Genomic DNA, 14,185 nt, shown 5'->3' with positions numbered 1-14,185 from the left:
TTCAACTTATCAGTGTATGCCTACTGAAGAACTTTACGCATTTGTGACTTTTATAAATTTCTTCTCTCATGGCATGATGAAATTATGAGTCATGTCTATGCACAGAATTACAAACAGCGCCTCTCGATCCCTCAGAAGATATGATCGCTTGTTGTAAGGCTGAAATCTGGGAACTACTTTTGACAAAATAATGAATATAAAGCATGGTTGAGAAGAACCACATGCCTTTCAAAATCACATTTACTCACTTAAAAGTCCTCCCAGCTTCTTTTACTCAGTCATATTGGTGGAGCCACTTCCTTTCATGCAACATTTCAGTTATAGAGGCTTAACCTACATACAATCAGAAAATAGCCCCCCTCGATTCGCATGATAAAATTAGTAATTATTATGCCTTGTAAGTGCATGGTTACACTGAACCAGTCAATAGCCCTCAAATGATGTGTAATCTATTGTGAAAGACAAAACTAATCTCTGAAAGAGACAGAGAAAAAAATGGGAGTGTCACTGTCAGATGTGAATGTAAAGGTTGATTTCCAGGAATTTTCTTCATTACATTCAGCACTGTTTGTGTTAACCCCCCACCACCACTGTTGTATTAATCTACAGGGGTCATCAAAGGAAGAGGAAGCTTGCAAAACAATATCCCCTCATTACATCTTCCCTGGATGAGCATGAGATCACAATTATGCTGGTGATATGATGTCATAGCCAAGAACATTTAGCAGTTTCTGAAATAAGTCTGTCCAAGAGAATCTATTTTTTTTTTTGCCAACTATGAAAAAGGTCAAATTCATCCAAAAGTGATTGTTTTTCTAACAGTCTGAATATAAGTTTTGCTGACTCAGTAAGACGTTCATGTTTTGTTGTGCAGTGTCTTGGTAACAGACAAACAGTTCCTTCTCAACAAGCTCCTAGACAGCCTGAGCAGGTGCATGGCCTCTCCTCTCAGAGGGCTTGTGCTGTGTAATTAGTCAGGCAGGGGCTTGAAATCAGAGAATGCATTTCAGTCCTTACTTTAATAACTAATTTATTTTGCTGGCACCACTAAGTCTGCTCTAAAAATAGACGACGCCGATGCTTTGTCAGAGAAATTTGACATTCTTTTTGTATCAAAGTGGATACATTTGTAGCATGGCAAAACATGTGAATGTATACACCTGAGTTGGAATTCTGAAATTAAAATCCATATTCAGTATTGAAATTGACCAATGCTCAAACGATTGTTTCAGTATGAGATAGTAATATATCTTAAATATTAGTATATATTCAATGGATCGAATACAGAAGTGACTCAGATGAATAATATTGATAAAAAAAAAAAATACACTGGATAGAAAATACTTGTGACATATTTGATTACAATTGAAAGTTAACACAAAATAATTTTTTCAATTGGGATTGATGCAAACTTCCACTCGGTAGGAAATGCATTATCAAAACGATTACAGGTCATTATAATGAATTGAGATGGAGTCAGGGAATCACCAAAATCTGGATCTGTTGGATCAAAATCTGTCAGATGTGGTAGGTTGGAAATGACATAACTTGGGGATGGTGTTGAGATCAAATATTAATTCTATCATTAGTTTGTTAAATAGCTGCTACTGATCATATTTCTAGTGCTGCAAGTGCATGGTTAGCCGTAGTTGGAGCCTTGATAATGAAAGCTGAACAAGTACTTTGGCTAATTTTATTGCAGCATGGAAAAGAAGGAAGATATTTGGACAGATAGTGCACATAACTATGGAACCAGTTAATTTCACTCAAAAATTGGAAAATCAATCAAAATTAGAAAATGGCATGGCTTCATGCTGCTTTTTAAGTTTTCATTACGAGCAAGTCAACTACAGGCCTGTTACTTATTGGTATTATCTATGTGGAAAGCATTTTACCACATTTCCCTTGCACTTGTGGCTCCTTGTGGTGGCATTCTGTGATCACCATAAACCCTCACCATAAACTTAATCACCTCTTTGTTTAGAAGGTGCAGAAAAAATTGGGTTTGCGACGTTCCAACATTTTTAAAGAGCCAGGATATATATATATATATATATATATATATATATATATATATATGGATATATATTTTGTTTCTCGTTTCCAGTGTTTATGCTAGGCTAAATCAATTAGCTGCCAGCTGCCACAACTATTGCATGTTGTATGCAAAATATACTCATTCTCTACCCTTATCTTTATGAAATTCCAGCATTTGTCACATCACACAATTAACCTGACATGTAGGAGGTATTTTGTACGAAAAACCGAAACCTGGATAGCAATTTGAAAGAAATAAACATATTCAACCTGTCAAGCCCAAGCATGGGGATCATCCCTGGTGTTTTTTTGTTGCAGAAACTGAGCATTTGTCACTGAAAACTGTCATTTGAATATTAAAAATCTTGACTCTCAGTCGTGGACTGGGTGTGAATCGTTTTCACTGTGAGAGTGTTAATATAATTCATCCTGCCATCTTAACTCCTCTCTTATGACTCTGTTTGTCATGTCAGAGCTTACAACATCGTGACTGAAATTAGAAAAAGAGATACTCTGAGAACAACTGAGGGTTACATGCTGACCCATGCATGACCCTTGTGGTTTCATGTAGGGGGTTTTCAAGGTTATCCAGAATTTTCGTTCTCATCGACTGGTCAAAGAAGTCAGCTCTTGGCATGAGTGAGCGTGTGTCTAACCCGTAGAAAAACTCCCAAAGATCCTTTATGTGTTGTCACACAAAGGCAATTTGGGAATTTTACAAACAGTTTCATATACAGACTGATGTATTGATGCCCTTAAATCCAGTCCATTTTTTTTTACACCTTTATATAAAAACGGAAGCTCCTCATTGGTTAAGTCACACTCCACCCTCCGCCTCCTTTCCCGTGGTTTCCCGGGAAACCGTGTCAGGGTGGAGAAAAAGAGCAAATCATGTGAGGGCAAAGCATCTTTCTCTCCCTCTTCCCCCTCTCCCCCTTCTCTCTGTCATTCTCTCCGTCTCAGTGTGTGTGTATAAAAGCCTCTCTCATTGCGTTCACTTCACTCTGAGCTCTCCATTGCATTACAGAGCGGACAGACACGGGACTCAGCACAGAAGAGGGCGATACATGACCAAAAGGGGATCCCTGTGAGCCATCTCTCTGACCTTCCCTCTCTTAGGTTCTTTCTCTCACTCATTCCTCCCCCACATCCCCCTCTTTTCACAATGTTTGGTGGGTCTCCCTTCTCTCCTCCTCATCCATCCACTCACTAAGTTTCTCCGCTCCGCTTGGACGGTGGCTGCATCGATGCAAAATGGGTTGTGGCAATTCCTCAACCACCAGCACCTCAGGAGGGGGTGAGTGCTTCAGGAATTTCCGTCTGCATGTGTGTGTTTGTGTAATGATGGGAGAATGTGTGTGGGAGAGAGAGTTGCCACGGCATCTGCATCAAGTGGAGAAGGTGTTTTGAATGTAAATGATCTCAGGGTTACCCTTCCACTCAACTGTATATCAGTGTGTGCATTTGTGCAGCTCTCGGTTGCTTGATTTCATTCATAAATAAATGTTCACCCAAGTATCATAAAATCTTTGTGTCTCACTATGGTGAGATTGTGAAGATCTTTTCTTCACAATTTGAGGCATACTGTCCCCATCTCTGTTGTGTATTTGTGCACATGTGTATGTCAGTGGTGGTCTCCAAATGCCATGGGTGGTGGTGGGTTGATGGTGAAGTGGCTCCCATGTTCTAAGACTCAATTGCCCGTGGAATCTACATCTTTGTTAACAGCAATGACACAGATCCTGCCAATACACCTTCAGCTTCTACACAAATAGAGTCACGCTTGTCTTTTTTGCCTTTTGTTGATGTGTTTTCCACTCTCTCTCTCTCTCTCTCGGTGTGTGTTTGTGCTGGTTTCCAAGGGTTTTTAAGGATGAAAGGCAAACTGCTTCGCTGACATTAACCCATCTTTGTCTCCCCAGTTGACTGATGCTGAGAGTGTCCTAAAAAAACGGGCATGGCTGAAATACTAAATCAATGGCCTGCTTTCATTCATAAAACCTGGAGGATACATTTGAAATGAGAAAAATTCAGCTTCGCGTGGTTTAACCAACCCTCTCCCACATGTCCTGCTTTTTTTTTTTTTAAATTGGCTCCTTATCCTTAAGTAACAAATACCTCTCAGTTGGTTTAGGCTCACACAGTACATGTTTTAAATGACACAGAATGAATCTCCAGCCACCGCAGTCAAATTGAGGTAATAATTAGTTTGAAGTATCTGCAGGATTACCTCACCACCACTGGCCATTAAAGCAGTGTGGTGGGCAAATGCGTGTGTGCTTGCAGGTACCTAATCAGTACTTGCCAGGCATGTTAACAGCGCCACACACAGCTCCTGCTTTAGATGTGATCTGCTTTGAGGTTACACAGTCTGCAAACAACATCTAGGTAGTTTGCTGTATGTGTGGCTTTTTTCTCCATGATGGGCAGCAGCTGAGTTTATTTGTGTGCAGCAGGCCTTATCTTTAAAAAAAAAAAATAATTTTACACTCCTTAGAGGTCAGCGATCAGCACCATGTCAAGGATGTGTGACATCCCGTCACTCTGACAAATGCGGACTGTTGGCTGCCCTCATTTGTCCATGCCAACTGACGCCAGGCCACACTCAAAGGACATAGCTTTCAGCACCATAATTTTCTTTCAATTCAAGAGGCAGCACATGCACTTCTTGCTCATACTTCCTACTGTCATACTATCTGGAGTTTTCATTTGTAAACAGTGTGTAAACATGTAGCCTACAGTATAACACACTATAATGTAGTTGGAACCAAATACAAGTAGGTGTTTGCTAACAACTATATTCCGTTGTGGAGGTGGTGTCTTCCTGTTAACTCATTAGTGCATCCTGGGTCATATAGACATAACGAATTACAAAATGACAGCTGTAACCATTTGAAATACATTTGACAAGATTGTTACAGAAAAAGTTATAATTGCTAGTACAGCAATACACAAACAATTAAGAATAACTGTAAAATTGTGTACACACACAGCACCTTACATATTCAAGTACTGCTCATTCAGGCTAAGTATTGCCATTAGTTTGAAGTGGTTTACTTCCTGGAGATAACCAAATCCTACCCAAGGTCATTCAGGAGGCCTTAAAGTCAAGTCACACAAGAGCATTTAGAATTCAAGGCAGGGCCTAATCGCACTCTAATGGCCACACTGTATTTCACATTGCTCCTCCCAAGTCCTGAGCACACAGATGTGCACCCTTCGATATGAATGAGCTTTTGTCAGGGCGGTGAAAAGGCCCCTTTGTCATGTCAGCAGACTCAAACATTCACAGTGAAAAGCCATTCCTTCAACAGGGGTGAAATGTGCTGTATGTTTGTATGTAGTGTACAGTTTATGACTGCTGTGTTCTTTTCTGCTCTTATACAACTGAGACAGCATGAAAAAGCAATTGAAGGGCAGAATCGAGGCTTTTGTTTCTCTTCTGGTTTCACTGTGAAACTGTACTTCTAAAAAGGGAAGTTTAATTATCCTTGAACTGAATTTATTATGGTATTTTTATAATCCAGAGCTCAGTGGACTGTTTGGGATTCAGCTAAGAATGAACTGAATGAAGGAGGAGTCAAACTTTACTGGGATGACCACAACGAGTGTCTCTCAAATTGATGCATGTACACTGTGTCGCAACAGCTCATCTTATAACACCTACTCTGTTATACCCAAGAAAAAAAATCGAGATAGCTAAAAATCCAAATGAATAGAGGGCATGAGAGCTGCATATATACTGGAAACACTTTGAAATATAACTTAAACTTAAGCAATTAAAATTAAATGAACTTAAGTGTCAATTCGAAAAAAAAAAAAGTACACTTAGGTGTAAATGCTGCATGCAAATAATTCAATTCTACTGTTCTATTGTTTGTGTTTTGTTCTGTTTGTAATGTTTGCATATCATGTGGAGTTTGAAGTGTTTTAAAGGCCATTGGAAAAAGCAGCAGAAGGGAAATAAAACTCATGAACTGATATGAACTGCGTTTTCATATCAGTGCAGATGTTATCCTCAAGTGTTTCCGTTAAGAAGGAAGTAGGAGGGGTGGGGTTGATAATGCTATGATGTGCAGCTCCTTCGAGCATATGTATTTGTATGACATGAGTTCAAGACCTCAATTTCTGTAGAAATTGTCTACAGACTCGTTTCTGTAGAAATTAGCAACAAAAGCTGCTCCAAATGAATGAAAATGTTTCTTTTATGTCTGCTGGAATATGCACAACATTTGCCATATAAACAAGGAAGGTAATGGGTCAGTGCTGAGTTCAGAAATTCTTTCTGCATTTAATCCTAATCCTTCATTCATTTTTTCCTATAATTTTCCAAGGAAAAAACGATTTAGGTGGTAGTGTGTTTCTGTCTGACTATACTTGCTTGATAAGTTTGTAAACTTGTATATTTTGTAGAAACCCCAGCCTGACATTTGGGCTTTTTAGAAGAAAGATGTTTTTCATCTCTCATAGAAAAACAAACAATGGCAGTCTTCAGTACATTTCACGCTTACATTTCTTCATCATGTGTAAGATCAAAATGGGATCGCCTTTACAACTCCCAAAATACAGCTGGCTGGGGGACCAGAGCTCTCACTTTAGTCATTTTGAACAATTAAAGGAGAGTCTAAACTAACAAAGTTCTGTCCAATGAATCACAAAATATTGTATTGAAGTCGGATGTATTCCACAGTGGTGATTGTTTGTGGTTTGTGAGCGCAAAAACCAAGCACTTTATTACAATTCCAAATCCTGGCTGAATTCTGTTGAATTCAGATCTGGTAACACTGAATTCCATATTGAGTTTAGGAAGCCAACAACAGATTCCATGTATGCATGCAGTTAATGCATCACACTTCTGCTATATGATTGGTTGATTGTTTAACTACACAAATGGGGAGGTAAACAGTTGTATCAGTCCCATGGCTGTATAATGAATGATTGGAGATTTCTGGGGAAAAAAAAAAAAACATTGAACTCTGCACACTTTTCAAAATCAATTAACACTTCCCTTTACCTCTTTCTTCAGGGCCAGCAGAAGTCTCCAAAGATGTGTAAGTATATCAGGCATTTTCTTATTATTCAAATGATTCATTAAGCTCCGTGGTCTCTAGGACACCGTAAGTTGTTAAACAAGGAATACTTTACCGTGACGCTCATTAAAAGCACAACAAAAAGCTATTTAGAGCTCATGAAAATATATATGTCCTGGATACTGTCTGTGGGTTGTCAATTGGCATCCAGAGTTAAAATTGGCCACTGCAGGGAGGGGGCCTTGGGGCAGACCCAGGACCTTCTTGAGTGATTATATCTCTTAACTGGCTTGGGAACAACTCAGCGAGTTAGAGGAGGTGGCAGGGGAAAGGGAGGTCTGCTTTTCCCCGGCGACTTGGTCCTGGTTAAGTGGCAGAAAATGTGTGTATGGATGGGTGGAGGGTGGGGCAGTATCTCTAAAGCATTTCCTGGAAACAGTGTGGATGAGAGTATGTTCATTTTTGTAACTTCTCTGGGACCTTTTCTGGTGTAAACATGGACCCTGTCAGAACCAGTGGCCCTCCAGGGGACTGAAACACAGTTTTGATTAGGGTTTTGGGTAAAGTGTGAATTAGTATAGGTTAAGGTTAGGTTACAGGTAAGTATTACACAGTTATGGTAAGGGTCAGATTGGGATTTGTTTAAGGTTGACATGGAACAGAAGTCGGTGCATGGTCCTAATAAGGGTAGCTTTTCACAAGCTTTTGTGTGTATATTCGTTTCTGTGTGTGTGTGTGTGTGTTTACTGTATAACTGTATATACTATGTCAGCATGTACGCTCCTTGATAGCCATCTGAGCAGCCAGCACAGGACCCACGAGAGCTGACTGTGGAGCACTGACTCACTGCTAATTTACAGCTGAACTACACAGCAAAATTTCACAAGCAAATGCAAGTAGACACATGGTTAGCCTTGTTTTTCTGGGACCCAGACCCATACACATAATGTATTTCCCCAACCCATTACCCTAACCCTAACCAAATTCTAACCCTAACCCTAAAATATGTTGACGTTGTATGTTGTTTTGAGTGAATAAGATTTCATGTCACTGACATGTAGTTTCATGTAAGCTCTTAACAACTGAACAACAACAAACCTGGGGCCACTGGAAATTTGTTGCCTAGTAGGCTGACTGAAATGAAAATGTGCCAATCCAAATGTTACCTCAAGGGAAGGATGAGTATTCCCTGCAGCTCACCTGAAAGGTTCTGCAGCTAAGCAAACACACCTCCAGTGTTCAGCATCTGCTGTTTGTCATCATTTTGTATGTGTCTCTGTGCCCTGAGACCTGACCTGACCTGTGATTCTTCTCTCAATCAGGACAGAAGATTCCCCAGTAGAAGATGAGAAAAGAAGGTATTTGTTAACACTTTTGAATATTTCCCTTGCTGAATGCATTTTTACAGGAGCATATTGGCAGTAAGTTATTGCAAAAACACTGTTCTTTGATATGAGGCAAACTGAGAATGATGTGAATTATAATAGTTTATTTTCTAAGAAGACAATTTGAGGTATTACAAAAGGTATGTTTGCTAGCTTGTATTGTCACTTCAAAATTAGAAAGTTCTTTCAATAAAGCAATATAACAACTTAATAAAGTATTCCTGAATTTAATTTTCTAGATCAAAACTACTGGTTTGCGGGGGTCTTTCTGTGTGAAGTTAGCATGTTTTTTCTGTGCCTGCTTGGGTTTTCACATGGTACTACGGTTTTCTCCCTCAATCCAAAAAGGTGAATACAAGTTAATTGCTGATTCCAATTCGGCTGATTCGAGGTTTGCCTGCAACTCCAGACCTGTCACTAACAGAAAACATTTGGGTTATCATGAAATGCAAAATGCAAAAAAGAAGACCCAGGACTGTTAAGCAGCTAGGATCTAATATCAGTCAAGAATAAGACTCTCTCTTCCTCTCCCAAAGGTCCAGAAACTGGTCTCCCCAGTTCCCACATAGTTATGAGATGAGATTTGCAAATCATTCCATTCTGTCATTTTTTGCATTTTACGCAGCATCCCAATATTTTTGGAATTGAGGTTGTACTTCTCATGATTAATACATTTTTTTTAAATGAAGTATTTAAAGTATTGTAACTGCCACTGTCTGATAATTTATGATTCTGTCAAATTAAAGAGAATTGCGTGATATCCTGCCAGAACAGTTCTCTTGCTGAATGTGTGGCTTGTTTCTTCTTCTCAGGAACTATGGAGGTGTATATGTGGGTCTACCAGCAGACTTAACCACTGTGGCTGCTAGTCAGTCCAAGTCTACTCATAAAGGTAAACATCTGCAAAACGAACATCTATTCTGCATATCTATGACAGTGATGGGCATATTCAAGCTCCTCGGGACACACAGAAAAATACAGCTGGCTTGATTCTTGGTTGCTGAGCCATCAACCCCATGAGACCACATTGCCTGCAACATCTTTTGTCTTATTTGACCTTTATTCTAACTGAATATAAATGAGTAGCATTCACTTCACGAACCTCATCAAAGTACTCGTATCTATGAAGATAAATATGAATATGTCTATGGCAGGATCCAATCAATAGAACAAAAAACATTATTTTGAAATGTTGCTTGTTATCTATTGTCTTTGTTTGCAAAGTGCACAATAACACTGATGTAACTGATAAATGTAACAACCTTTCTAACAGGAAAATGTCTGTCAAACTTTAATGCGATGTGTGGTATGAACATACAGACAACTGCAAGCACAGTGCTACCATGCTCTTGTGTTTTGCAGTCTTGAATTGTTTCTTCTTGTTTGCTTGAATTTGTTCTTACTGAGGTTAAATATAATACTGAAATGATTGTTTTTTTTGTGTCCCACATGAGAAGCATTGGCTCTTGTCTCCACTCCTCTCTGACACTTCAAAGTGTTGGGCGTAGCATATATGTGTTCTGAACACAGTTTTTACTCTGATACAGAAACATCAAATAATCATCCCTATAAATATTTGGGCCCTAAGTTTTTTTTCCTGCTTATTGCAGACTGACTACTACTGAAGGGAACGCAACAGGTACCTAAAAATGATAGAAAGAAAACTGCATTTTTTGGCTTTGTCATGACCTGTTTTGTGTTTCTTGTCCTGAAATGAATAGAAGATGGTGCAAAGACGAAAAAGAAAACCACCCTTTTTTTTTTCCTTCTAGACAGGATCCTGCATTTTGATTCAGCCAGAGAGACTCGCATTAAAAGCCGAGAGGATGTGAGTGCTCTGATTCGAGCCTAAATCACACTGACTAAGACTGTCACCTTCGCACTGAGCAAAGATGTGGACAGTCTGCTGGGGCTCAGAGGAACCATGGGTGGTATGGAAACACTTGGATACACAGTGCAGATGTGCATATTGCATCTAAAGCGCTTTACTTTGCAAAAAAAGCAAGATGTACTAGATAAGCATCCACCCTGGGACTGGCAGTTGTGGGTGGAAGCAGCAGGCATTGTGACAGTCATCTTGAGAACTCATCACTGGAGCCTTCTCTTTCTCAGGAAGAGGTGGAAGATCTGGCCAACGTAACAACTACATATGTGGAACTCACATACGCAACCAATAGCCCTCTGCAATAATAACCACTGCTAGTTAATTCACTATAGTGCATCTATGATTCATTGTGTGTCAGAGATGGAGTTTTGCAAAGACAGAGATAAATGTAAATTTCTCTGGAAGCAGCATTTACATTCCTGTTGATGCAGAAAATGTCACTGTCATTAAAAAGAGGAGTGATAACAATCAGGGACATGCGGCTGCAACAGAAAATGTGAAACAGATTAAAACAAAGGCCTTAAATGCCAAATCCTAAAGTTGTGCTATCTGACATTCCGAAATGTTCTGGTGGCAAAACCTGGCCACACTGATAATATAATGTTAGCGTAGAAGTCATGGTACTGAGAGTTACTTTTTTTCTCACAACCTGCTTCTTTTTTCGCTCTGTTTTGTGATCACTCTCACGCAGAATTGTTGATATCCACTGAAAAACTCTTATCATATTGCGCCATCTGATTATAGTGCCATCCATGAGCTCATAAAAAGTTCCAGAAGCAGAGCTATCAAGCAATTTGTTCATATCTCACACACAACGAAAATATGATCTTATGTATAACAGCAAAAATATGTATTTAGATTACACTGATTTGAAAAAAAAGAAGAAAAATTGACAAAGGTCAAATCCATCAAAGAAGGAATGAAATAGTGAATTGGTTTTCTGGTTTTCATTTCTTTTTCCTACAGTTTCTTGGCACCACTTTTGCATCAGCTGCATTGGTTTTCTTATAGGCTAATCTATCTTACACGTTGTGTATAAAACTTAACTGTGAATGTTGTTTTGCTGTGATTAATCCTTAAAAGGAAAATGCCAGTGTTACTGTGTATTTTACTCATTGTCAACAAATCCCACGAAAAGTTGAGGACCAACAGATTTTCATCTCATCACTGGCCCGTTCCATCTGTCACTTTCCATTCCCTTCTCCAATAGATCAGTTGCTCAGCTATCATTTCTCAGTTATCATAGATGGTTTAGTCAGCTCAGCTTCATAACAAAATCTGTAATGGCTACAATGGCCAACTATAGAGGATGAGAGCAGTAAAATAATTATGTCAAGAAATTGAGATTTGATTGATCTTATTTCAGATTCCAGACAAAATATTACTGCAATTTCTTATTGAATCCATGTACATGATAAACCTTTAAGCTAAAAAGTGTATTAGTATTACTATCGTTTTTACTTCCCCTCCTGGCATTTAGCTCCCAGCCCATTAATTAATACTGAGGATACACATCTTGAAATATTAATTAACTGTGTAAATTATTCAAATAAACAGCTAGCTTCCCACTGCAAATTCCATACCCATATTTAGTTCATTCATCCGAGTGCAATGTTCTTTAACAATCTGCTCATATAATGTTATAATTTGAACAGCTTGGTTTCATTTTTTTTCGACTGTATCAGCAGGATTTTCTGTTGGTTTAAGTTTATTTGTGGGATTTACAGACAATAAGAAAAATACAGAATGTTACCAGCTTTGATCTTTGACAAGATAACCTCACCATATATCACATTGTCCCAAGAAAAAAAGGAAAGCCATTACAGCTGGGTGAGTATCGCGAGCAAAGGTCAAGACGGACTCTTTATAGGTCTCTCATAATGTGAATGTATAACATCCACCTCTCACTACAACCTTAGACAAGGGTGGAAAAAGGTCAACTGTAAACACTTGAGACTGAAGAGATGTTCTGTCCCTGCTACACAAAACTCATAAGCCTGTGTGCGTAGCTTTGACTGCCTTGACTGACCAGTCTGATAAATACGGGGACTTTTTTCACCACAAGCTTTACTGTTTGTCTGCTTCTCTGTTTTCTTGTTTGCGCCCCTCACAATGACGCTCACTCGCTGCCAAGCGACTTTTCCTGCAATTAGTCACAAATGTAAAGAGTATTCATGTAATGTTGTCTAATTGCAATCCATTTGCCCGCTAACATTGTTGCTTTTACACTGTTGACCTGTGGTAAAGTTTGGTTATATACTGCAGATAGAAGAACCTGCTTTATGTATTGTGAAGTTTTCAGCATATTAAGAAAAGAGCTGCAGTGCGCCTCTTTTGATCATTACCATACCTGAAACACTGTATTTTTGCTGCCCCTTTTCCTTGATCTCCACATTTCCTCACCACTGCTGTTTCAGCTTACCTACAGCAACCCCTACCAGAGGCGTTTGCCTTTTTCAGCATATTTTGCTGCTTGTCTCTCCCTCTTCTATCATCCTCCCAATGCCCTTTATGGTTGTTCCTCTTGTATATGATGAATGTCACTTCCTTTGCCCTATTCAGTTAGTTTAACAGGAACAAAGGGGCAGAAAGTGGATGGCTAAAACCATCTATATTGAGATGCTTCTGTAGCTGCTGCAGCCCAGCATGTTTTATGAATGTAGCTGGGGGGAAATCACTTAAGGTCAAAGCAGCTGGGGATTGTTTCAATTATTTGTGTGGCTATTGCGTGGCTACACACTGGGGAATGTCTTGGGTGCCCATTAAAAAAATCCCCAGTGTGTGATTACGTTAAGGACAACTTTTTGATTTATGGTTTAAAAGAAAAATGTCTGACTGGGCTTTATTACACTAAAAATCATAGTTGACGATTTAGCTTAAATTTTCTATTGTTTCTGTCTCTCCTGATGGGTCTCAGGGCAGTTTGTGAAATTGTCCCTTACCTTTTTTGTTTTGATTTAGTTTATTTGTTTTCTATGGACATGAATTTTCCTTTTTTTTTTTCATAAAGCACAACTTTCAAACTAATGTATATCACTTTTGATTATTTTATGCCCTGGATCTCAGTTTAAAACATCGTTCAAAGCTTTGTACTTGCCTATGTGTCAGATTTATTTAATTTATTCAAAAATTGGTTTATAAATCCAAATCCAATTAGATTTAAACCATCTGCCTTTTTTTTTATTCCCTTTGTATCTTGCCAGCACAAATAAGGGATTAATGAGTCATGGGCTTAACTTTTTGGGGGCTGAGATCGCTGTTAAAGCTGGCAGTACGTATTATTCAAAAGATTAATTATTGAGTTGACAAACAAATCCATACGTGCATCTAAGGAGTGTGTTAAAAAGAAAAGAGATAACATTGGTAATTCATTCCTCACACCTTTCACAAATAACTCTGCTCACATTGTTCATAAAGCCCGTGCAAAGGTCACCTCGAGCTGAGACACACATTGTGTCTGAAACTGCACCACTTAAACTGTAGAAAAATCCCTTAGATTTAATTAATTTTGCTCAAGTAATACATCACCTCCATGTCAAAGTAAGCTTTTGTTAATGACACTCCTGCAACTCTTTATTTCCATGTCAATCTGGTCTGACAAACCAACACAGTCACCTGTGTAATGCGTTGCTCATTCACTGCTTCATTAAGTTTAGGCACCAAAATGGTGGTCCCGGATAGGACCGGGAAAACATCAAATACAGCCTTTCAAGCATTTCTATTTGACAAGGTGGACAACACCTTGGGCTCTTTAAGATGAGATATACTGACTATCAGTATTCCTGTTTTTTAGAAAGTAAAATGGCTGTCATTTTCTTTAGTCACTGGGCTGGACAAAATGTTCAGTT

General features: G+C 38.9%; 1 protein-coding gene across 1 annotated transcript; it reads left to right on the top strand.

The window, feature by feature from the left end:
• Positions 1-2,977: 2,977 nt before the first annotated feature.
• Positions 2,978-13,425, top strand: c25h12orf75 (chromosome 25 C12orf75 homolog). Its single transcript, XM_075471046.1, has 6 exons — positions 2,978-3,334; positions 7,064-7,088; positions 8,390-8,425; positions 9,265-9,344; positions 10,063-10,091; positions 10,225-13,425. Exons 1-5 carry the CDS (start codon positions 3,292-3,294, stop codon positions 10,065-10,067), a joined length of 189 nt encoding a protein of 62 aa, XP_075327161.1. The 5' UTR covers positions 2,978-3,291; the 3' UTR covers positions 10,068-10,091; positions 10,225-13,425.
• The last annotated feature ends 760 nt before the right edge of the window (positions 13,426-14,185 follow it).

This window comes from Odontesthes bonariensis, chromosome 7, assembly GCF_027942865.1.
Source record: "Odontesthes bonariensis isolate fOdoBon6 chromosome 7, fOdoBon6.hap1, whole genome shotgun sequence".
Lineage (NCBI taxonomy): Eukaryota > Metazoa > Chordata > Actinopteri > Atheriniformes > Atherinopsidae > Odontesthes > Odontesthes bonariensis.
This window is presented reverse-complemented; position numbering and strand designations above follow the sequence as displayed.

Bases quoted from the DNA above. Each gene is read 5' to 3' on its own strand.
- c25h12orf75 (XM_075471046.1), top strand. From the start codon at position 3,292: ATGGGTTGTGGCAATTCCTCAACCACCAGCACCTCAGGAGGGG. The intron at 3,335-7,063 runs GTGAGTGCTTCA...CTCTTTCTTCAG, and splicing joins CACCAGCACCTCAGGAGGGG to GGCCAGCAGAAGTCTCCAAA. The intron at 7,089-8,389 runs GTAAGTATATCA...TCTCTCAATCAG, and splicing joins GCAGAAGTCTCCAAAGATGT to GACAGAAGATTCCCCAGTAG.